The 25,191-nt window shown below is 47.5% G+C and overlaps 1 protein-coding gene across 6 annotated transcripts in view; it reads left to right on the top strand.

Annotated features, from left to right (window-relative positions):
• The window catches only part of TUT4 (terminal uridylyl transferase 4), a 65,857-nt gene that overhangs the window by 39,952 nt on the left and 714 nt on the right, over positions 1-25,191 (top strand). For 2 of the 6 annotated variants that reach the window (XM_072649469.1, XM_072649465.1), the window contains 17 exons: positions 131-855; positions 5,009-5,159; positions 5,952-6,038; positions 7,630-7,733; positions 11,569-11,626; positions 11,714-11,817; positions 13,198-13,287; positions 14,809-14,922; positions 17,144-17,221; positions 17,341-17,518; positions 19,210-19,257; positions 19,343-19,425; positions 19,562-19,677; positions 20,229-20,389; positions 21,789-21,889; positions 22,172-22,694; positions 24,167-24,340. In XM_072649469.1, coding sequence (XP_072505570.1) covers positions 131-855; positions 5,009-5,159; positions 5,952-6,038; positions 7,630-7,733; positions 11,569-11,626; positions 11,714-11,817; positions 13,198-13,287; positions 14,809-14,922; positions 17,144-17,221; positions 17,341-17,518; positions 19,210-19,257; positions 19,343-19,425; positions 19,562-19,677; positions 20,229-20,389; positions 21,789-21,889; positions 22,172-22,694; positions 24,167-24,340 — 2,895 coding nt within the window. Of the gene's footprint in view, positions 1-130; positions 856-5,008; positions 5,160-5,951; positions 6,039-7,629; positions 7,734-11,568; positions 11,627-11,713; positions 11,818-13,197; positions 13,288-14,808; positions 14,923-17,143; positions 17,222-17,340; positions 17,519-19,209; positions 19,258-19,342; positions 19,426-19,561; positions 19,678-20,213; positions 20,390-21,788; positions 21,890-22,171; positions 22,695-24,166; positions 24,341-24,598; positions 24,732-25,191 lie in introns of all 6 variants that reach the window. The other 4 variants (XM_072649467.1, XM_072649464.1, XR_011975816.1 and 1 more) reach the window with 3 other exon arrangements.

Here is a 25,191-nt window from a genome sequence, read left to right as displayed (position 1 = left end):
TGAGCGTCTCTGCCCTGGCTCCCTGAGAACAGGACCAGGCCTTACTTTGAGATGAAAGTCCTAGAGTTAAGAGCTAAGGCATGGATTCTTAAGTGCATTTTAACATGCTGGCCTTTTTCTTTCCCACTAGACCCTTTTGCACTCAAGAGGAATGTTGCACGGAGTTTGAATAGCCAGATGGTGTTTGAATATATCCTGGAGAGGTTCAGGACAGCCTATAAATATTTTGCTTGTCCTCAGAGTAAAGACGGGAATAAGTCTAAGGTGGATTCCAGGAAGAAGGAGAGGGGGAGAATGAGCATCAAGAAACCTGCTAAGTCTGGAGACATGGGCCCCAGTGGCGACCCTCTCCAGGGGGAAAGTGTAGAGAAGAGCAAGCCAGGAAATAGGTGTGCAGCCCACGTGTGTCAGTCTGAGGAATGTGACGAGGTGGAGTGTGTGTCCCAGAGAAGTGACAAGGATGCCAGCCACCTGGAAAAGGACCTGGCTGCCACTGGCCCTGGTAATGATGAGGATGCTCAGGAGCCCTGGACATCTGGTGACAGTTACGAAACAGAGCCGAGGGACATAGAGCCTCCGGAGCCGCGTGGGAAGGAGGAGGTCAGCCACCAGTGCCAGTGCCCTGAGCACAGCTCACCTGACCCAGACACCGTTAACGAACTGGAGGGTACCCCCTGCAGTCTAGACTCTGAAACAAAGTGTTTGCTGCCAACCCCGTGCATTGACATTGATACATCAGCTACCTCTCCCCACTGCCAAGCTCCGGCAGAAGTATGTGACCTTAAGGACGAAGACCAGCTCTGCCCTCCAGAAATGCATTATGTGTTTGATAAGTTTATTTTGACTTCTGGCAAGGTAGGACACGTTCTTTCAGAAAAACCTAGTCCGTGATCATTTGATTTAGTCTGTATCTCTCTTCAAGCATTTCTATATTTATTTGTTACCATTTTTCCTCAGTGCTCCTGTGGTACTGTTGCTCTGGAATCATATTTCATTGTTTATGTTCATTTATCTAATAGACGAGGCCTCTGTCATTTGCATTTTGACTGATTGTTGCTTCTTAAAAACAAAAATGCCATTTTGTCGCTGTAAGTTCTAAAGGAAGTTTTAGTACAAACCATTGGCTTCCCTTTCCCACATCATGGAGCCAGTGTGTCTCATGGCACTCAACTTGACAAAATCGGGCTGCTCCTAACCTTGTGCTTATCTACCCTTTTACCATAAAGAATATTGCATATCCATAAAGCATTTAATGCTTTTTTGTTGCTTTATGGTTGGTGATACTCCCACAATGGTCACTTGGGGAGAGCAGAGCTAGGAGCTAAAGCTTCTAGTAGTCAAATCTTATCTTTTAGACTTAGTTACTCTCGGGGTTTAAGTGTGTCTCAAGCTGGCCCAATTATAGATGCTTCAGTTTTTCTCTGTAAAGAAGAGACAATCTTTGAAAAGGGATAGCCTTAAAAATGAAACGCCCAGCATAAAAGAAACATAATCATTGATTAACATACTAGTACATGTCACCAAGATAGATTGCACTTAGATTTGGGGACAGACATGCCTCCTCTCCACACCCCAACCCAATCCAAATTCTGCCTCAGTGGAATCCCAGGCAAGTCAGTCCCTCTGGGTACAAGGGAGTTTACTCATCTGTAAAATGAGGGGATTATACTAGATGGCCATCATGGGACCTCTCAACCTTAAATTGATGATGTGCTGTGGCCCAGTAATAAATTTTATGTCAGAAACATGCTCAGTGCCAAGGAAATCCTGTTGAAAGTAAACCTTTGGGTCAACTCATTCTGTGCTACTGCGTTTATTCATTCATTCAGTAAGCATTTATTAAGCACCTGCTAGGTGCCAGGCACTGTGCTAAGTTCTGGGGATACAAAAAGAGGCAAAAGATAGTCCCTGCCCTCAGGGAGCTCATGATCTAGTGGGGGCCACAACTTATAGACAGATCTCCACAAAGCGAGCTGTACAGAGGATAGATAGAAAAGAATTAAGAGAGGGAAGCTACTGGAATTGAGGGGTTGGGAAAGGCTTCCTATAGAAGATGGGATTTTAGTTGGGACTTAAAGGAAGCCAGGCAGAGATGAGGAAGGAGGGCATCCCAGGCATGGGGGACAGCCAGAGAAAATGCCCAGAGCCAGTAGAGGGTGGGTCTTGTTCAGCCTGGATGAAAGAGTACTTGTGGGGTGAGGGAAAAGAAGACTGGAAAGGTAGAAGGAGGCTAGGTGAATAAGGAGGCCAAGCAGAGGATGTTGTCTTTAGATCCTTGAAGGCCAGAGGGCCACAGGAGTTTGATGAGGAGGAGGGTCACATTATTGCACTTGCATTTTAGTAGAATCACTTTGGTGGCTGAAGGACAGTGGATTGGAGTTGGTAGACACTGGAGGCAGGCAGATCCTCCAGCTGCTGCTGAGGGCCTGCACCGGGTAGGGGGGCAGTGTCAGACGAGAAGGCGGATTCCAGAGATGCTGCAGAGGCCTGTCCACAGCTTGAATGTGGAAGGTGTGAGAGAGGGGAGTCCAGGCCGAGTCCTAGGGGCTGGGAGGAGGGTGCCCTTTACCATGACAGGGAAGCTAGGAGAAAGGGGAAAGATAATGATTTCTCTTTTGAACAGATTGAATTTCAATATGTATGCTGGACATCCAATTTGAGGTTTCTGAAAAGCAGAGATTAGAGGTCAGCAGAGAGGTTTGGGCTGGAAAGGTAGATTTGAGAATCCTCAGCATAGAGGTGGCTGATGAGATCACCCAGTGAAGTGGTCTAGAGGGAGAAGAGAAGAGGGCCCAGGACAGAGCCCTGGGGGACATTTGTGGTTAGAGAGCAAAAGGGTCAGAGAGGGAGGGGGTGGTCATGAAAACCTAGAGAGAAGAGACTGTCAAGGAGAGTGACCTGCAGCATCAGAGGCTGCGGAGAGGTCAGGGAAAGTGAGGGAGGAGAAAAGGCCATTGGATTTGGTAAGAGACAGAGCAGTTGTGGTAGAATGACATGGTCAGAAGCCAGATTGTAAGGGGTGAAGAAGAGAGTGAGAAAAGAGAAAGCAGAGGCATTGGCTGTAGATGGCCATTTCCAATTCAGGCTGCAAAAGGCAGAGGAGATACAGGTAGAAAGGTTAAGCCCACCTCTATCTGAGAGGGGGTTGAAGGAGAGAGGGGCAGAAGGCACCTGGGGATAGGAGAAGAGGGAGCTCACACCAGTGATCTCAACTTCTTTAAAATCTAGGGCTAGTTTCTCCACTGAGAGTAGGGGGAGGGGTAGCCATGGAGAAGCAATGAGGAGGTTTGGAAAAGCTGGGAGGGTCGGGAGGAGCAGTCTTCTTTTCCCTCACCCCACACCAAGGTAGGAGTAATAGGATTGCTGAGCAGCAGGGAGGGCCCAGCTGAAGTTGTATAACGTAAATGTGTAGTGAACCTAGGCACATGTGACTTTCTTCATCTTCATTCAGCAGCGTGTATAGGAGTGAAGGTGACGGATGGTGGGAGTGACCCAAGGCAGAGGCATGGAAGGGCTCTCAAGAGGACAGAGCTGAACTGGTTTACCATGGGGTCAAGATGGGGGAAGAGGAGAGAATGGCTGGTGCAGGGGAGATGACCTGGGAGACAGTTGAGGGGTCAAGGGATTGTGAGGTCACAGTGCAGATGAAGAGTAGGGTAGTGTAAGGGAGGGAGGTAAAGGGTAGATAGGGAAAGGAGAAAAACCAATAGATTATGAAGTTGGACTCCTTTTGGCACTGAAATTTAAATTTTAAAATTTGAAATTAAGCCTTGTGAAAATGATCCTTGGATCTGTTGGCCAAAGAGAGCTTCTCTTACAATGGAAAACGTATTTTTCTGAGTGTCATTTTCCTAGAAGGTGCAGAAACACCTGGGGCAGAAACAGCCTGGTATGTGGGTGGAATGATGACTTTACTTCATATTCCCAGCACTGTTTCCATGTATTGCTGTGGGAAACTGTTTGGATGGTCATGTTTTCACTGGGCCACTGTACCTCCTAGTTAACTGGGGCTTCTGTGATTTATTTTCCCTCTGGTTATATTAATTTGCCTTACATGCACTGTTTTCAAAGGCATTTAAACTCTGTAAGGGATAAATTAAGAGTTAAGGTGCATAGTATTTTTACCAGGTCAGAGTACTCCAGATGCTGTATGTGTAACTAAAATACAATTGAGATGAGCTCTAATTCATGAAGGATAAAATAGACATCACGTTAGCCAATAGATCATTAAGGAAAACAAGGACATTATTGTCTAGGGACAAATATGAAACTTTTTGACCTTCATCCTTATGCACCACATGAAGTGCACTGATAAGGGATGGATTGCTTGAGGAAGTGTGATTATAGAAAGGAGGACAGTCTTGATAGAAATCTTTTATTTAATAGTAAGTGTTAATTCTTGGTGCTGTGCTGAGCACTTGGTAAGCGCTGGGTGTTAGTTGCTATTAGAATTATTATTATCATCATCATCGTCATCATTATTACCGATTTCCTTTTTTTTGCACTTTTATTCACCAGCATTTGGGTGCTGTGTGCCCTGGCTCTCTGTCTTCACTAGACCTTTTCACTACAAAGGATGATATCATAAGAAACCCATTACTTAAAACTAATCTATTTCATCAGTTACTAGAACATTATAGACAGTGTCATTTTACTTCAGATGGTTGCTTGATCAGCTATTTATTCAGAGTAAATAAAGACATTTGCATTATCCATGACCTGTAATTTTTAAAATACTATTTTCTGGACCTATTTTTTTTTGGTCATTTAGTTACTTAATATTTATCAGCAGCTTTGAAAAAAAGAAACAAGCTGTTGGTGCAAAGAGAGATTTGTGTTTATTCATTCTGATTCTTAATCATATATGTTTTCCTCAGCTGTTTAGCACAGTTAATCAATGTACATACTTTGGACCCATCTAGTAGGAACTTCAGTGGCTGGGAAATGATGTTCCAAAGGCTTAGCTTTTCTTCCTCTGTGTGTGTGTTTGTGTTTGTTTTCTCTTCAGCCTCCAACTATAGTATGCAGCATCTGCAAGCGAGATGGACATTCCAAAAATGACTGTCCAGATGATTTCAAGAAAATTGATCTCAAACCGCTACCACCAATGACATACCGATTTCGGGACATACTTGATCTAGTGTGTAAAAAATGCTTTGGTGAGTACATTTTTACAGGAAATGGTTAGAACCGAATTAGTGCCTGGAACCTGGTCTTATCCCTCCCATTTGTTTCAGTAGAAGCTTGTGAAGAGCTTGGTGCTGGATGAGTAGTTGTTTGCGGGCTTGAGAGATGCCTGGTAGTCTAGCTTGGCAATCACACACTGACAGATAGGGAACTACCAGAGATGAGCAGAGCTAAATGTGCATCAGTTAGTCAACAAATATATAAAAGACATGTTATTTTCATGTAAGTGCTATCAGAGAAAGAAAGGGAAGATTTCTCCTTTTGAAAGCATTTATGATTTAGCCTAAGAACAAAATCAGAGAATAATGTCAATGACAAAAGCTAGTTAAATTGTGGGATCCACTCAAGAATACTGATAGGGATTCAGGGAAGGGGAAAGGCTTTGAGGGTTGACCAAGGAAGACTTCAGGGAAGAGTAAGTTTGAAGGAAAAGGGGGAGGGCATTCTCCTTTCACCAGCTTGAGCAAGAAGCAGGAGCCAGTCTATTCCACTTTAGATGGGGGATAGGGAAGGATCAGGCCTGGCTGCAGAGAGGAGAACCCATGATGAGAATGGTGAGAGTTTGGTGGGGTGGCATGTGAGGACAGAGTAGATAACTGGCAGGATAGAAAATAGAGGAGAGTCTGTAAGGTACTTTTCTGCTGCCCCTTCTCCTAAACATTCATAGCAATAAGGAAGAAATAGAGGAGAAGAGGTTTTGGTTAAAAAAAATCAAATGCATTATCATATTTCATTGTTTTTGACTTTTCTTCTTTCCCCCTTAGATGAATTATCACCTCCATTTTCTGAACAACAAAGCAGGGAGCAAATTTTAGCCAGTTTGGAAAGGTTTATTCAAAAGGAATATAATGGTATGTTGTTTAGGTTTGCCATGTACTGTTTTCATTTTTCCAGCGAGCTGGTCTTTTAATACATAAGGGCACGTTGTCACATTTGGAGAGAGAATAATTGTCCATTGGGGGGGACTTCATGCTGGTGATGAGTAATCCGCTCTTAGCCTCCTTCATGTTCCATGCCCTGAGGTGTGTTCATGTGTGTGTGGGGGGGAGGGTTGGTAGAACCTGAATCCCAGGTTCCTTTTCACTTACTGATAAGTCAGTCCCTTAAGCATGTACTCTGGGCAGCCCTGACTGGGGATCTGGGTGCAAGGAATGTAACCCCCAGCCGAGGTTAGAGGTCGTCATGGCTCCCTGGGCCTCTGAGATTTCAGCAAGGCCATCTGCGTTCTTGTGCAAGTGTTTGGGAAATGCCTGGTGGTGTTTGGGTGTGGCCTGAGAGCCTTGGCTCCAGATTCTGCCTGGGCTCCTACAGGCTGCCCAGCCTCAGCCCGCAGCCCCACGGCTCCGGGGGCCCTTCTAACTCCTTCCTTCCGTGGGACGGAGGCGAGCCTGAGTGAGCGGAGAGACAGCTTCTGTGAACAGACTGCTCACTTTCAGAAGAAGTTCACCCTTGGTTTACCAGATGATAATCAGTAAGCCGGCAACTTTCAGGCCTCGGCAGAAATGGCTGAGCCCTCAACTCTACACAAGTGCTGGGGTGGCCAGTGGGAGCAAGGTCCTGAGGATTGTTTTCAGAGAGAGGAATTAGTCTATCGAAAGAATGCAGTTTGTCATCCCAACAACCTCAGCTCAGATCTTGGATTTTCTTTGGTAGAGTTTTTTTAAGATGGCAGAGTAGGAAGATGACATGTCTCAGAGATCCATTGCCCAAGTGCTTCCTCCCTGCCCAGCCATCTGCAGGACATTCAGGCTGCAGAAATGACAATCCCTGCACCTGAGGAGCTCATTATGAGGAGAGGTGTATGCAAGCAGCTCAATGGCTAGGAGGCCGTTGTGACATGAGGTGTTAATGAAGAGGAGAGAAGGTCATCTTCTAGCTGGAGCCATCTGGGGAGGCTTCCTGGAGAGCCTCTGTGCTCCCTGCTCCACCACCCTGCCTTGGAGAGGGCCCAGAGCTCTTGAGGAGCCTTATAGCTTGAGGAACCCAAGCAAAGTAGTGTTAGCAGCCCCTCTAGAATGTCACCAAGCCCTCCCTGACTAAAAGGTCCCCCGTGCACATGAACTGGTTGACAGTCTCAGCTAAATTCTCAATTAGTGCTGCACTTTGCGGCCTGGCCCTCCCTCCCCTCTGGTATAGGCTACAGAAGACGGCTCTCTCCTCTCTCCCCGTCCCACGGAGGAACAAGAGACCTTCACAGCTGATCCTTGTTACCCCTTTCTGATCTGTCCATTTAAAGACATCTGTGAGCTTAAAAACCCTCTTTGTAGCTTTGGGATTTCTCATGCAGTTTCCATCCTAGGCCCACCAGCATCTCTCCAGGCTCTGCTGTCCTCTGTTACACAAGAGTTTTACTCAGTTCTCCCCATGAGTCCCATTTTCTGGAGCAGCTGGAAACTGGGTGGTTTTGGTTTCTGACATATTTTGGTTTCTTCTTTTGATTAGAAAAGGCCAGACTTTGCTTATTCGGTTCTTCAAAGAATGGATTTGGATTCCGCGACAGCGACCTCGATATCTGCATGACGCTTGACGGCCATGAAAATGCCGAGGTAACACTGAGTGTTATAGGGCAGTTGGTGTCGCTGTAAGAACACCAAGAGAACTCAGGAAACATTTATTAAACTCCCATAGTGTGGGATTCACTGAGGCTGCATAAAGACCCCTGAGAAGGTCTCCCCAGGAAGCTTTTTATCTAACAAGAGGAAGGATGTTGAGGAGAGTCATGTGCATATAGCAAAGTATGTTTAGAAACAAGGAATCCAGGGGAGATAGGAAGAGAGTCCTAAGGGTCCAGGGGGCCAGGAAAGGCATCCTGTAGAAGGTGGTACTAGTGCTATTAGGTCTTGAAAGAAGGACAGAGCTGAGAAGGGAAAAACATTCCACATCTGGGGTGAGCTTGAAACCCCAGATGACCAAAGAGAAGACCGCTTTGGGTGAGTCATAGAGCACAGGGAGGTCATGAAGAGCTCTAAAAGCTAATCAGGGTTTTTCCATTTTGTCCTAAAGGTGGTAGGGAACCATAGAAATTTATTGAGTAGGATAGATTACCTGCTCATGTGTCCCTAGGTATTTATGTGTTGACTCCTCTGTTTCAACGTATACTGCTGAAGGGTGGGAACCATGGTCTGCCTTTCTTTGTTTGCTTTAGCAGGGTCTGGCACATAGAAGTGCTTAATAAATGCTTGTTGACTGACCAACTTCCTGATGAATACAAGCCTTCATCACCTCTGACCTCTTAGTTGGTTTTTCTGATCTCTCCCATCTCCATTCCATTGCCACAGCACTTTTCCTGAAGCACAGATCTGACTTTGTCCCTCCCTTGCTTAGTAAACTCCAGTAGCCATTTGTTATCTCCAGGAACAAATATTCTTCCATCCCTCCAGCACCTTCCTCACAGACTTGTTGTGAAGACCAAATACTGGAGCATGTGTAGAGAGCTACCTGAATGCTAATTCTTATTACTATTCTTTTTAAAATGTGTGTTGGTGTAAATTTTCCAGTGTACCTAATAATCATCAGTATAGTAGTACCTGTTATATGCATATGATTTGAGGGGATATGCCCCCCATTTTTCCTGATAGGGTACCCAGTCAAAGAAGGTTGAAAATCCCTGCTTAGGTGAAAGGGTGAGACCTGAACCACAGGTAGTAACTGTGAGCAGAAAGAAAGGATTAAGTCAGAAGACGTGAAGGTGGTGGTGGTGACATCAGCAGCGAGCTTTGATAACTAGGTGACAAAACCTGTGGCAGCAGTAGTGACTGAGAGTGAAGGATGATGGTGACCCGGACAGTGGCAACAGGGATGGGAGGGCTGTGAGGAGAGAGTGCAGCTAAGAATGCTACAGGACAGCCAGTTTTGCTGAAACTTCATTTGCTAAAAATCCAGGCAGATTACAGCTAAAGCAGAGACTTGAGGCACCAGCATAGCAGCCCTCTCAGAGAAGTCAGTTAAGTCAGTCTGTCCTGGGCAGTTCTCGATCCCCCATCTGAAACTTATTAGCCATGTAACTGTGGCTGGGAATTGAGCTACCAGGCTGTCAAAGTTCTTACGTGAAGCTATATTTCTCGTCTGCTTCAGGCCATCAGGACTACAGGACTGTTTGCTAGGTCCCCAACCCTGGGGAGGGAGCCCAACAGCCTCAAATGTGGAAGTGTGGACCAGAGGCACTTTCAGAGCCCTTAGTACTCTAGCGGAGTCCCTAGGTGTACTGACCCTTCATCCGTAAGGAAAACGACTCCTTCTGTGGGTTCCTGCTGATGCTGCCGCTCAGAGAGGGCCACTTCTCAGGAGATGGAGCCTTCAGCATCAGAACTGGCTCTCCCAAATGTCTCTCTTCTTTGGGGTTGCTCTAAAGATGGCGGTCAGTACCATCTCTTTCTTTCATCAGGTCCCCATTCTGTGGAGAAGTGCAGAGTCACGGTAGATTCCATGTACACCCACTTCTGGGCTGCCTCCTTCCCATGTACATCATGAAATGGAAGGAGTTGGCACAGGGGACCTTGGCGTTTTTTATCCCAGAAAAGATTGTAATCTTAGCTATTTTTGTTTAACAGAAAATGTAATGTATTTTTAGTCACTATTTCTGCATTTGCTTTCTAAAGCAGAGCTGAGGGAAAGGGAAAATTGTCTGTACAGAGTGATTCTGGAGAAATGAGTGAATTCATTATAGAGGAGAGGGAGAGTAGCTTGGGCAGCAGGTTTATTGTTGCTTCCAGAGACCCTTGGTTTCATTGGCCTGGGTGCTGCTTGCACACCTGGTGAATCCTAAATAATAAATATGCATCAGAGGGTGAGGGACCTACAATCTTTGATTCTTTCTGGGATGATCTCATGATCTTTTGAATAAGAAAAGAGAAAACTGGCTCATTTTAAAACAGACTGCCTGTAGAAATTCTTGCTAATGCAGGTAAGTTCTTCTTAGTCCAAGGCTCTTAGGCACCTGAACCCCCTGAGAGACCCCATTACCCAGCTTAGCAGTTTATGGCGTGGAAGGACAGTTAGCCTGTTCATAACACAATGTCTGGTAATGACATTGAATATTGGTGGATCCCAAGAGCTTTTTCTAACATCAAGTTTCTTGCATGCTTTGAAGGATCCTGGAATACAGGCTGTCCTGTGACTGAGCTAGTCAGAAATAGGACATGTGTCTTGGTCAGTAGTCAGTTCCCTGGAGGCTGAGGCAGAGGCCTCGTACACCATGCCTGGCACATAGTAGGGCCTTAGTTAATGGGTACAGGGAGGAGCAAGTGATCTCTGCAGTGTCCATTTTAAGCTTGGAGATTTTGGGGCTTCAAAATGTGCCAAGATGTGTTAGAGCATAAATAACCATATGCACAGAGTATGCGGACAGATGGAAGCAGCCCTGGGTAATGTGCAGAAAGCCAGCCTGGCTTTGGAACCAGGAGACCTGGGTTCTGCCACCCGCTGCTTGCATGACCCTCCGAAAGTCTCTTAACCTCTCAGTTCTCCGACCCCTCCCCAAGAGAAGGCACTGATCCATGGGACTCAAGGCCAGTGAAGTTACAGGTCCTAGAGCTGCGTGTGTGTGTCTGTGTCTCTGTGTCTGTATCTGTGTGTGTGTATGAACATGTGCATGTGTGCACGTCAGCAAGCATTTAGTAAGCGCTTACTCTCTACCTCTAGAGGGGCAGAGAAAGGTAATAAAAACCCAGTTCCTGCCCCTAAGGAATGAACTCAGCTTGCCAACAACCATGAACACAAGTTATTTCTACTGCCAGCAGGGGGGCCCTGGCAGCAGGTGGGCTCTGAGCTGAGTCTTGAGGAAAGCTGGGGAGGCAGGAGGCAGAGGTTTCTAAGCAGGAGGAATTTGGGGGATGATTCTATTTGTGTAGGGAACTTAACAATCTTAGTGAGCTACCTGGGAGTGCCAAGAGAGGAAGGGACCTGTTCTTGGCCTGCTGGCTATTCTTAGAGACAGCACTGGCACCTGGTCAGGACAATGCCCAGGTTGGCCTCCTGGCTGCTGCCCCTTCTTGGACAGACACTGCTGTACCCATTTCACAGATCTGAAACCTGCAGACTAAGGCACAGAGAAGTCACCCTTGGTGCCCATGGTCACGTGTCATTTCCTGTCATTGGACAGCTAGAAAGTATTGCCACCAGGACTGGGACCCATTTTCCTGACTTCTGGTTTAGCGATCTTTCTGCCACACCATGCTGCCTCTCACTTTCTCAGAACTGAGGGATAGAATGGAAACATAGTCCTCCATTTGCTCCCCAGCTCAGTGGGCCTTTGCCTGCAGCATATGGCATCAGAATGAGGCATTGGACCTCAGTGCTGTCCACACTAAATCAGTACATTGGGTGGTTTGGATGGACAAATGTTAAACATTAATTATTTATCCTTTTTGTTTTGTTCTTTAGAAATTGAATTGTAAGGAAATAATTGAAGGTTTGGCAAAAATTCTTAAGCGACATCCAGGTATGTGTTTTGAAGGCTGGCTCTGCGTGTGTGTTGTTTGCATGATGAAAATGACTTCCCACGCTGAAGTCCTGTCTTATTTATTAGGTTTGAAAAACATCTTGCCTATAACTACTGCCAAAGTGCCTATTGTCAAATTTGAACACAGGCGGAGTGGACTGGAAGGAGACATCAGCTTATACAATACCTTGGTGAGTTTTCCTTTGAGCCTCAAGCCACCACTGTCCCACTGTGCCCTTCTCCCTCTAAGAACTCAGTAGGAGAGAGGACCCAAAAATCAGTGTTGTTTACTTGAAGCCCAAGACAGGACCTGAGAGAGAGGCCTGCTCACTCATCTGGCCGCCAGTTATTCTCCCACTGAAGTCTCGAGAGAACAGTGGCATCCCGTTAGACAGAGGGCCACGGGGGCTTCCCTGGACCAGAAATGGTCCATAATTTTTATCAGTGACTGGCCTGGTGGACATGCTGGGATAAATAAAATGAGATGGAATGTAGCATAAGCATCCATGGAAAGTCTCACGCTTCATTTCACAAAACTGACCTCACTATTTCAAGCTGGGATGATGGGGCAGATAGCAGTTCGTATGGAAAAGGCCTGAGGATTTTAGCAGATTGCAAACTCAGGTTGGATCCACAGGGTCGCACGAGGCCCTGACAAAGCTAATGCGGCCATAGGCAGAATTCAAGGAGATCTTAGACTGGGGGAGAGCAGCCAGGAGGGGGAGGGCCTCAGCATCATGCTGCTGGAGAAGCAGCTCAAGGGTCTGTTCATTTAAAAATATATGTTTTGTTATAAATAAAATAAATAAACATTGCTTCCCCACGAGCACCCTCTGCACAGCGCCTCTCCCTTTAAATGAACTTTGAGTTAACACAAGGAGACAAATTGGTGTGAGAAGTATCTCTGAGGCTTGGGGGGGTGTGCTTCTGGGTGCATTTGGCTCCAACGTGAAGCAGAGTGGTTGGGGTGCCACTGTGCAAGGGGAGGGAGTGTGGGCAGGGGCATGGCAGAGAACACCTGGGTAGAAATTAGCAGGGGAGGAAGAAGAATGGTCGTATCAAACCACACTCCCCAAGATGCCTCAAACTCAACTCAGCATCACTACAACCCTGTGAGGTGGGTGCACTTCTGAGCCAAAGAAACAGGCCCAGGTTTGTGTAGCCGGTAAATGGCAGAGGCAGTATTTGTACTCAAGTCTTCCTGACATGCTCTGAGCCACCACACTCTCTGTGAACAAGACTGATATTTCACACATATATTTGCTTAAAGCCTCCAGTCATTTCCCCACTCCCTGCCCTGCACCCCACTTTGGTCTGGGCTTCTCTAGGCTCAACCTTGCTGACTCTGAAGTGCTCTCATAAAACCCACCTGCACATGCCTTCATCATCCTCATTGCCTGTTTCTGGATAGGCCTAGCCTTCCCCCAGTATGAGGAAAAAGAACTTAGGAGGCCTGTGCCACCTCTGTCACATGGGAAACCAGACTTCTGTTCTCACAGCTCAGTTTGCTTCTTAGTTATGAGCTATTGACTTGGATTTGAATGTTTTCAAACACAAAGGTTTTTTTTCAGGCTCAGCATAATACAAGAATGCTGGCTACGTATGCAGCTATCGATCCTCGGGTGCAGTACTTGGGATATACCATGAAAGTGTTCGCCAAGGTAGGCAGCCAGGGAGGGTGGCTGGGGAATATGGGGCTGCGCAGGGTTCTGAGGAGACCCGTGTGTTCTCAAATGATCTTAGTTCATTTCACCCTTAGAATTCACACATGAGGTTTACAAAGTAAATTCTACCTTCTGAGGTGGATGGTGCAGTTTAAGGACCTTGGGGCAGAGAAGGGAAATTAGTGATACATGATATCTCACTCTCTTCCCCTCTCTTTTTCTCTCACTCCCTCTTTCCTCCCCTTTTCTCTCCCCTTTTCTCTCCCCCCTCTCTTTCTGTCATTCCCTCTTCCCCCCTTTTTTCTGCCTCTCTTTCTAACACACACACACACACACACACATACACACACACATTCATGTCAAAGCTAGTTCCTTTATTTTCCATTTTAACCACACCCCATGAGTACTTTGAGGGGGAAGTATTTTAAAATTAAATGGAAATGCTTAGTTCTTGCTACTCTTTTGTCTCGGAAAGTTGGCGTGAGTCTTGTGCAATGTTGCCTCTTTGTCTGTTGGCCTTTGCCATGTTTCTGTCCCTTGTGTTGATGGGCTGCTACATTCTGTACGTTGGGCTATGGCAGCCGTTCTTCCAAGGGGACGTTAGTGGGAGGGGCACTACCCCAAGAGGATGGTACCTGTTCAGTATTGAGGCTGTTTGGACTAGACTGACCCTTTCTGGGTCCATGAGCTCTTGGGGGACATCTGAGAGGGCCCTCGCTGCCCAATGGGGATAGTACTGCCCTCATGAGCCATGAGTATCTCATTTATCCCATTTGGTTTGGAGGACATGTGCTCCAGTCACTCCCTGCAGGGTATGGGGAAGAGCAGGAAAGATCAGGCTCCCTTGACCAGTCTGTTGTGCACATGGCTCCCTAATCATGGTCCTGACCCTTCTTGGCTCTCCCTCTACTGCCCACAGGATGAAGTCTAAATGAGACCCTTGTGCTTGGCATTCAGTGCCCGGGGCAGGCCTCCCTCTTGCCTCTAGAGCTCCAGTTGCTCAGCTGTGGAAAGCCTCCCCCATCACTTCCTAGCCCACAAGAGCTCATGGAGGGTTCCGTGAATAAGTCTAGTCCTGTCCAAGCCTCTTCCTTCCTCCTTACCCTTTTAGATAACACCTCTCACCAAAATTCAGCTCAGACCCACCTCTTTTCTGTGAATCGCCAGTCTGCTTGTACTCACAAGGTGCAAGTGGTAGTTAAAAGTAGTAGTAGTTAAACTACCATATAGTTAAAGCATTTTGGAAAAATCTAAAGTTCTCCAGGGTTAGAGCTTAGAGGGTCATTGTCCCTGAAAATGTTCCACAGAATGAGATTAAAGAGGAAGTGGGAGGGACGCTGAACTTTGTCGAAGCTCAGGGTTCAAGTTCTGCTTGTCATTGACTTTGTGTGACTGTCACAACCATGCTGGGCCTACCAGCAGATGGGGGAGAGTCGTTGAGGCAGCAGCTCTCGGGCTTCATGGGGTCCACTATGCTATCTTATCTCTCTCCTTACTTATGGTCTGTGCTTTTTTTAGCGCTGTGACATCGGCGACGCGTCCAGAGGAAGTTTGTCTTCATACGCTTATATCCTCATGGTGCTGTACTTCCTGCAACAAAGAGACCCCCCTGTGATCCCAGTGCTTCAGGAGGTGTGTGTTTGGGGGGCTTGGGTGTAACCGAGAGAACAAGAAAGAAGCATGAGGCCCCTTCTGGACCAGAGGGACCTTGCTGTCTTTGCCAGCACAGGTGTTCTAATCTTCTTTAGTCTGTGACCTCTACAGCAGAGACACTGAAACTTCTTAGGAAGTTTTCCAAGGCCGGCCTCAGACACTTAGCTGTATGACCCTAGGCAAGTCATTTGACCACTGTCTGCCTCAGTTTCCTCAGCTGCAAAATTGAAAACAGCACCTTTCCCCCTCTCCCCAGGGTTGTTGTGAGGATCAGATAAGATATTTGTAAAGCGCTTAGGAAACTGCAAGTGTTCCGCCAATGCTGTCATCACTATTACTACTACTACAAAACACATCAGAGAATATCTACTAAGGACAAAATATTAAATTAAGAAGAAAAAACATAAGGCATGTGCTGGGATTTTAGCCATCCCAACTTTTTTTGTGTCTTCCTTGGATCTTTCTTTCTATCTCAAGATCTCTGGTGGCCTGCCTATTCCTGGTAAAAGCTTTTGGCAAGCAGACTGTTTCAGTCTGACAAACCCTCAGAGAAGGAGAAGCCCCAGGGCACCAGGGTCTGACGAGATCTGTACATACCTTGATCCATTCGAGTCAGTCAGTAGTTATCATAGCCCTTCAAGTCTGGAGGACACTGAGCCTTCTGGGAGCTTTCGTTCCCAGATCTGTGTCTTCCCATGGTTGCTGTGACCAGCACATGGCTTCCTGTGACAAAAAGAGCAACTTGTCTTTGCTCACATTCCTTCAGAGGTGGTGATCAGGAGTCCTGTTTTATCATGCTATAGGAACGATCTTTTCTTCATCGCTCATCTCCTCTCTTCGGTCAGCTGTTTTGGTCACCTCGGCATTTGGGAGTGGCCAGTCTGGCTTCAGAGAAGAATGGTGGCTTGGATGTGGGGGGTAAAGAATAGTTATTTGGGGAAATTACAGATCCTGACTTGGTAGGAAATCACCGACGGGTGAAGCGTCTGGTTGCTGTCTGTGCCGGGCTAGAAATACCCGTTAGCTGCAGCCCTTTGGGATTAAACAGCAAGATGAGGAGCCGCATTGGGCAGGATCCCTTTTCCTTGACATACTTTGTGCCCAGGCCAACAACTGCTGGATTTGTATGTAAAAGAAGGGCAGGCTCTGCTTAGAATCATCGATTCCTAGACTATCGGAGCCACGAGAGACCTTAGATGACAGTTGTAGACTGTCCAAGTGCTATCTCTGAACTGTGTCCTAATCCTGTGCTTCTCACTTGAAACTTTGCCTTCATCTAATTCTTTTCTGTAGTCTGGTTCAGAAGGGCAGCCTGGGATAGGAAAGGGAAACCTATCAGTCCCATACCACGACCATGCCCCTTAAGTCCCAGAGAGATTAAAGGAAAGGAAAGGCCCCCCAGGTACAGAACTATTTATGGCAACTTTTGTGCATTGACCTGAAAACCAGGGAGGGGCCCCTTCGGCTGGGAGTTACCATCTTTGAACGTGCTAGAATCTCTCAGTCTGGGAGAAGGGAGGAGGATCGTTCCAAGAAGCCTAGGCTGATGAAGTGAGCAGAAGCAGAGCAGTTTATGTCATCACCACATTGTAATGAGCTTGGAAAGACACAGCCACCAGCTATGATTTCTGGAGGATTGAGGATGATCCCTGCTGCCCACCTCCTGACAGAGAATTGACAGATTTGGTACAGAATGACTTGTGTAGTTTTTAGATACAGCCTGTGTGGGGATTTGTATTGTTCAATGATCTGTATCCGTGAGGAAGATTTTACATTCTTTTTCCTTTGAAGTAGGAGAAAAAGAATATTTTTGTTAATTTCATACGTACATATCAGGACATTTGGGCCCAGATTCTGGCTTTGTCACATACTTGCAAGAATGTAGAAATGTTGGGAAATCTGCTGGCTCTGTGCAGGTCCCTTTTCCCTCTGCGTTTGTTTCTGCCTTAGGAAGATGGGCACTACGCTTCGGCTGCTGATCTCACCGGCTTGTTGATAGGCCATATCTTATCCTATTACAGTGTCCTTAGTCATAAACATGCTTTCAGGTAGATGTTACCCATGAACTTTTTGGTGCTATCCCATCCTGTATTTATTAGAGAAGGTATTACTGCTACAACTATTATTTCTAAATGACTTTAAAGCAACTAAAAGGATGACCTTAGCAGAAATAACCAAACAATTGGTTTGTTTGCTCCAGATATTTGATGGAAAACAAATTCCCCAGCGAATGGTGGATGGATGGAACGCCTTTTTCTTTGATGACATGGAGGAACTGGTAACTCTTATAGCCCTTTTGTTTGTGGTGGGACTTGTCTAGTAAGTTGATGCAAAATTTTGCCTTCAATCTGCTGCCCCATTGCCAGGCAGCCCTAAGAAACTCCTCTCTCCCTGTAGAAAAAACGTTTGCCTTCCCTGGGCCAAAACACAGAGACCCTGGGTGAGCTCTGGCTGGGGCTGCTGCGCTTTTACACTGAAGAATTTGATTTCAAGGAATATGTTATCAGCATCCGCCAGAAGAAGCTGCTGACGACTTTTGAGAAGCAGTGGACGTCCAAGTGCATTGCGATCGAAGGTAATCGCTAGGCGGCCTCACAGGGACTTTGGGCATCGCCTCAGCACTGGGGGTCTGCAGAGGAACATTCCCAAGGGGGGTGGTCAGCGTGTGTTGTGTGGTTCTTCAGCCTTTCTTAGCTATTGCAGTGTCATCAAGGCCTTCTGTGAAAACTTTCCCCCCTTTTTCAAACAGACTAATGCATTTGTTTCCAGTAATAAATTGGTCCTCAGATAGGAAGATTTTTCCAAAACATCCAGGCCCTAGAGCACACCTCTGATCCTCACTTGCTTAGCTCACTGATGAGATCTAAGCTGTATATTCAGTCTCCCCTTTCCAGTGGTGAAGTTGTCACTGTGCAAAGCATTAGCTGGTTCTAACACATTCAGCTCTCCCATGCCTCTTCTGTTCTCAGACCACTTAGAATATGATCGAGTCAAGGTAACTTCACCTGCTCTGGATTCAATTAGTGCTTATTCCACTGAGTCCCCATGGCATCTCCTCATGCTTTGGCATGGGCTGCCGCACATACATGGCACACCCTTCTTCTTCCCCTGATATCTCCAGGGTTCAGCCCAGTTGCTGAACCCTGACCCCCGGATCCTCCTATATCTTCTTGTCTGTGTTCATATGGATTCTCCCTATAAAGTATAAGTTCCTTAAAGACAGGAACTTTATTGTTTTTTATACATTTTAGATGTAATAAACCCTTAATCTAATAATTGTTGATATGGCCCCTAACCCCACAAAACCTGCTAAAAAATTAATCCATAGCTCATTTTTATTGAGTGCCAGGGTGCAAAAGACTTGAAAAGCTTTGCAGGATTTCATATTTGATCCTAGAGATGATCGGAAGCCACTGGAGTTTATTAAATTGGGGGGTGACATAGTCAGACCTGTGATTTAGGAAAATTCGTTTGGTGGCTAAATGGAGGATGGGACTGGAGTGGGGAGGACCTTGAGGCAGGCGCACCCCCGAGGAGGCTGTTATAGGCAAGGGTATGGGGGGCCTGTGCTAGGGTGAGAGGCTTGAAAAAGGAGTGAGAAGGGGTTATGTGTCAGAGATGTGGGCTGAGGAGGTTCTGAATGCCAGAAGGCAGAAGGGGAGTGGGACACTTGGGGAGCAGAATTCCACTGTGCCCAGAGGAATTGGCCAGCAGAGGGGAGGTTAGGGAGGATGGGCTGGGCAGGGTGTCCTTAGGCAGAAGGAAACGCATCATCCCAGGAGTGGGAGAGCTACAACAGAGAAATAGCTCTGCGGGAGAGGAGCATGGAATGGGAGTAATCAGTAAGGACTAAGCACCCACTATGTGCCAGCATCATGCTGAGGTTGGGGATACAAATGGGGGGAGTGGGCAGGAGATGGCCCTGCCCTCCCAGGAGCTTCCATTCTAATGGGGGAATGAACACACACACACACACACACACACACACACACACACCACACCACACCACACCACACCACACCACACCACACCACACCACACCACACCACACCACACCACACCACACACACACACGGGATGGGGAGCAGCCCTCTTTCACTGGAGGATGTGGAGCTGCTGGGCACCTACACATCTTGAGTCCCTGCTACCTCCCCTGGTCTCTAACACATGGGAAATGTTAAGGAATGCTTATCTTGGTTGGTTGCACCTAAAAATGGTGATTTCTGTTCAAAGTGCTTAAACAAGGAAATTCTTTTTCTTTTCCAGATCCTTTTGACTTGAATCATAACCTCGGTGCTGGAGTGTCCAGAAAAAGTAAGTTCTAAACGATAGCACGGCCGCGGTTTTAGAGCAGGGAAACATCAGTGTTTGCATCTTCTCTGCCTTCTTTTCCCTCCAGTGACTAATTTCATCATGAAGGCGTTTATCAATGGCAGGAAACTTTTTGGCACCCCTTTTTATCCTCTTGTTGGGAGAGAAGCGGTAAGTTCTTGTGCTCAGCACCACACATCCTTTCATGTCTATCTCACATATGTGTTGGCTTTGTGTGAAGGGGCGTATGCTATCCCTTCACCGCAGCTCTGACGGCAGAGTTCATCAGCAAGTGGTTTCTTTCTAGGAGTACTTCTTTGATTCTAAAGTATTGACGGATGGAGAGTTGGCTCCCAATGACCGGTGCTGCCGTGTGTGCGGGAAAATTGGGCACTACATGAAAGACTGTCCTAAAAGGAGGAGGTGGGCAAGCAAACACTGGGCAGAAACTGGAGTTGCCAAAAACAAGATGTAAAAGAAAGATTCTTGGGGTGGGGGAGAGTGAGGGCAGGTGACTGCTGAGGGGGTTGGGAGCAGGCAGGAAAGAATGATTATAAAGCAGGGAAAATGTGGTGATTCTGATTAACCCTTTGACAAAAGTATGTCACACACACACACACAGTGACCTCAGCCCCAAAATCATTGTGTCTGTTGCATGAAGCATCAGAGATTTCAATTTTAGAGCCAGGGTTCCCAACCCAGGTGTACCAGACACTTGCCAAGGAGATGTGGGGAATAAATAGTAGCTAACTAGATTAGCAAATGAATTTTTATTTGATTGATTATGTGAATATACTCAGTAAACTGTAAGATTTCCTTTCACGTGGCATCCAGGGTTAGGGGAAGTTTACCATAAGCTAGGGATGCAGCTCAGGTGACGGGATCGCGGACTTGGGCTTAGTTTTCCATTGGCCAAGGCTCCTTAGAAATACCTATCCATACAATGTTGTTGGCATCAGCGCTTTACTGTTTAGGCTGAAAAAGAAAGAGAATGAGAAAGAAGATGAGAAAGAAATGAAGGATGAAGACAGAGAACTTCGAGAGAAAAGGTGTTTTATCTGTGGAGACGTGGGACACGTCAGAAGAGAATGCCCCGAGTACAAACCGGCTCGGCAGAGGAACAATGGGCTGGCAGGTAAACCTCTTTGCCCAGGTAGGCTGCCTGTGGTCTGTCTGAAGGAGGCAGCTCCAGCCCCTGCTGCTCGCCTCAGAGCTCTGGCCCCAGGCCCCCACTGAGGGGACAGTCAGAGAGAGGAGACCCCTCAGTGGGATGGGAGTAAGACAGCAGTGACTCCAGAGTGGAAAGGGAATGGGCATTGATGAAGCGCCTCCTGTGTTGCAGGCTCAGTGTAAAGGTTAGATTTCTAGGATAGCTAACCTGTGATCTGGGTGTCTCCAGAGCTGTTTGTGGTTGGTATGGTGCCTGAGCAAAAGGGAGGAGGGGCTGGGGAGCAGGAGAGCCACTGCTGCTCTGTCTACACTTCCAACTTTCTGGAGGGGGATGTATTCCTTCTTTAAAAAAAAATGTTTTTATTGCTGTCTTTTGTCTTCACTTTCACTTATATATCTCCTGTGTCTTTCACTTTCCCAGAAAACCATAACAAAGAATTTTTTAAAAAAAGAAGAAAAAATTCAGCAAAACCAACCAATACATTGAAAAATCTGCCAGCGTATGCAGTGTTCCCACTTGGGGGCCCCTTCTCCCCCATTTCTGCGCTGGGGGGGATGGGTCTTTCCGTAGTCCTTTGGGGCTGAGCTTATTCTTGGCTATTCTCAGAATGGGCACAACGTTGATTGAGGTTGTTTTAGTAATCGGCTTTTCCGTCTCCATTGCCGGAGTCCTCGCGTCAGTCTTTCCTGCTTCTTTGCCGTCTTCTCATTAAGATTTGTCATTTCTGACCACAGTCATATCTCATTACCTTCACTGACCACAGTTTATTTAGCTTTTCCCCATGAATGGGCTTCTGTCTTATTTCCAGTTCTTTACTGCCACAGAAAGGCTGATGTAAATATTTTGGTGTTGTCATTGATCTCTTTGAATATGTGCTTGGGAGTGGACTCTCTGGGTCGAAGGGCACAGACGTGTTAGTTGCTTTATTTGGATAATTCCAAATTGTCCTCCAGAATGGTTGTGTTCATCCACAGCTCAGCTCCACCAATAATGCTGTAGTGTGCCCAGTGTCCCACAAGCCCTCCAAGACATAATCCTTCTGAAGGGAGTCTTTGTAAGTGTCCTTGTCTGAGCAGCCTCATCACCGGACAGTCATCCCTTCTGTTTTCTGTAGCTCAGAATGGTCCCATTTCTTAGCATCTTCTTCCAACCCCTCTGGAGAGCAAGAGTACAGTCCAAGGGCTGGGGCCCTTTGATATGGGGAGGGAGTTGTCAAAGGTCCCTCAGCTGTTACATGTCAGAGCCAGGGTTCAAACCCAGCTCTTCCTGAGCTTTGGTGCACCTTTTACCATGGCACTGTTTGTCAGTTAAGGTCTTCACTGACTCATTTCCATGCCAGCTCAAGCTTCTGTTTCTTATTTAGGTGCCCAGCTGGTACGCAGCCTTGTCAGTGCCCCAGCAGTGGCTGGCTCAGTCCAGCAACAAGTCGACCGACCGTTGCGGACCAGGCAGCCCTCTGAATGTGTAAGTGCAAGCCCCTTGAGAACCAAAGGCTGGCAGCATCTGCCTATGGTTGGTGGCAGGCTGCCAGAATTCCCTTCATGGGGCACCTGCTCGGGGTAACTTCTCCAAGTCCCCTTCTGGACAATCATTGATATCCTTAATCTGCCTGTGGGGGACAAGTGCCAGAGCTGTTAACTGTCTGTGGCTAGCCCATGGTCTGTGCTATGTGTGGGTGTTCATAGCAAATATCTAGGATGTGAAAGTGTCCGGGATTTAACTGGGAATTCTCTCTCTTCTCTGCAGTCTGATTCACAGCCGTCATCTTACTCTCCACAGCCCCCGCCATTCCCCCAGAATTCTTCTCAGCCAGCTCCTCTTGCCCAGACCACGCCACAGCCCATAGCCCAGCCCAAGCATGGCCCACCGCAGGCGGCCCAGCCGCCCCATCAGGTCCAACTGCCTTTGTTTAACTTTCCCCAGTCGCCCCCAGGTCAGTATTCTGCCCTGCACAATCTGGGACTCCTGCAGGTGCACCCCCACCCCCACCCCATCCCTCTCCCAGGTGCCACCTGGCCGATCCATGGCCCTGTGATCCACTCGGCACCAGGGAACCCTACCCATCCTGCTGGCGTCCCATTTCCCATGCAGTCTGGTGGCAGTGGGACCACCAACAACCAGAGCACTGTGAGCCTGAACGACCCCAGCATCATCTTTGCACAGCCTGCTGCCAGGCCCCCCCTGGGCATTCCCACTTCTCACGAGGGACACTGGCACAGCCCTGTGGCTCCAAACTCACTGGTGAACAATGGTGCAGTGGGGAACTCAGGTAACCTTTCCTTCCTCCCTCTCTGTGGTGTTGTGGCTGTGGGTCAGCTGTTGAGGAGCCGGTCTGGTGGTGTGGTGTTGGGGGCTCTGGATTCGGGAGTTACAGTGGCTGCCCTCACTGGCTGTGTAGCTAAGTAAGAATGACTCCCTCCCTTGGAGTCTCAGTTTCCTCATATAAAAAATGAGAGGATTGGATTGGGGAGACCTTGATGCTCATTCAGCTCTGACCTGCTGCGATTCTGTGAAACATTTGTAGGATGAAGTCTTCGGTTTAGTCGTAGTTTTCATCAGAAAACTGTCTTGTGTTTAGGAATGTTACTATGGACAAGTCCCTTAGAATATTGTTAGAATTCAGATGACAAAATATGAAACAACCAAACTGATAAATGTATTCTAACTTTGAGAGGAAATACCCAAGGCCCCCACTCGGAGTCAGTTTTTCTCCCCGTCATATCAGGGGTTTGAGAGCAGTCTGAAGTTGTGGGGGAAGCACAGGAATTGAATTCAGGAGTCCTGAGTTCCAGTCCTCGTCCTGATACTTTCATAGCAGGGGCCCCGCAACGAGTCACTAGGCTCTTTGTCCTCCAGGGGAGGGAGTCTGTTAGGGAAATGGATGGCAGATGTACAGTGTGGAGAGCCCCCATGAAGAGTCCCTTCATGGGTGAAATCCCGAGACAGACCCCCACAAGGGGGGATCCCAGTCCTGAAGTGCTACCTGAGTGGCCATTGTTTATGATTCACGAAATCACAGAATGCCTGGGAGTCTGGAACACAGGCTGCTTGGGCTCAGCATCGGTGAGGAGTTCAGCTCTAGCCCACCAAGCTTGACCTCAAGGGAGATTCCCCTCCACCTCAGCCCTGGGGTCGTCCAGTTTGCACTGAATGGCCCCTCGTGAGGGAAAGCCCTTCCTGGCAAGGACCTCCTCCCATCTTACCTCCTTGTTGGCCAAGTGACCACAGGCAGGTCCCTCCTACCTTCATCTGTAAAATAGGGGCAGTCAGTCTTGGATAAGCTGCATCACAGAATTATTGTGAGGACAGGGTGAATGAATGGTATTGTTGGGCTCTGATTGTTTAGAGCCTTTTTTTTTTTTTACCCCAAGCCTAAATCTGCATCTTTGAAATTCCACCCACCCCATGTAACAGAAGAAGAAATTGTGACCTAGAGTGAGGGAGTGACTTGCAGTGGGGCCTGCAGCAGAATTTCCAGTAGCACTCGGGTTGGACCCAGGGCTTTGGCCACCACTTCCCTCATGAGCTCCTAACAGTGATGAATATAAGCTGTCCTAGGAGATTAGCCAGCCCTGGTCTCTGGGTGGGTGGATGCTGGATGACCTGTGTTAGGGGCATTGTAGGGTAGAATTTTTAAGGCAAGTGGATGGGTTCCATGTTCTCTTAGATCTGAGAAAAGGAAATGGCATTGGGGCTGCCTTGCATTCTGACACCTCTCTTTTCCTTCCCTTTGGAAAGCAGATCAGGGCTTTCAAGGACAATTTGCAAAACTGACCCCTCCGATACCTTGGGATCACGGGGCCCCCGCCCATTTCCCTATCCTCCAAGCGTCGTGGCCTTACGGCGGCGTGCCTCAGAACTTCCTCCAGCAGGGGAACGCTGGCTTTCAGCCGAACAAAGCTTTCTACCCTACAGGTACTGCTCCTCACGTGCCATTTGCTGGGCAGGGCTGCGGCTTCTATGTAGGGCAGGCCAGGGTCTTAGTTAGGAACCTGTGGGTGGTCCTCAAGCCCATTCCTCCAGGGAACAAAGCTGGGATCACTGGGCCCAGAGGGCAGCGGGCAGGCCAGGCAGCCCATGGAGGGTTTGCCTTGGGTGGTGAGCCTCACCGCTAAGAGGAATTCAGACTCACGCTTTTATTGTTTCCCCTAAAAGTCATCTTGGTTCTTACAGGCAACATATGAGGTCTGGGCTTTATTCCTCAGTTGGTCTGGGGCTTTTCTAGAGAAACAGAGAAACTATTTTCTACCCTCACTATGGCAGTCAGAAGGATAGTGCCCTGCATGCCCACAGCTGTGAGCTTCAGGTTTGACAATTCATAAGTCTCACTCAATACTTGGTACACTTAAGTCCTATCATTCATGTCACCAGAGCCTTCCTCACTGCCCAGACGGCCGCTCTTGAGTCAGAGGTTTCTGCCCACACGGGGGGAGTCTTCTAGAAGAGGGAGCCCAAAGTCCTCTTTTCTGCAGGGAGTTAGAGACCATGTTCCTTCACATGGTTGCTCTGGACCTCAGGGGGCAGCTTGGGGATGAGGGAAACCTGACCCTTCCCTCTAGTCTCTCGTGTGACAAGTTTTTCACCTCAGTTGGGAGAAACTTCCATCACATAGGGCTCCGGGAGGGACATCATAAGTGTGTCCCTGTTAACCTCCTTTCCCCATCCGCCTACCCATACAACCCTTGTCTTATGAAATGAAGGTTAATGTCATTCATTTTATCTTCCCCTGTTCCTATAACATGAGAAAAAAGTATGAAACCGGATAA

This window comes from Notamacropus eugenii, chromosome 2, assembly GCF_028372415.1.
Source record: "Notamacropus eugenii isolate mMacEug1 chromosome 2, mMacEug1.pri_v2, whole genome shotgun sequence".
In the NCBI taxonomy this organism is placed as follows: Eukaryota; Metazoa; Chordata; class Mammalia; order Diprotodontia; family Macropodidae; genus Notamacropus; species Notamacropus eugenii.
This window is presented reverse-complemented; position numbering and strand designations above follow the sequence as displayed.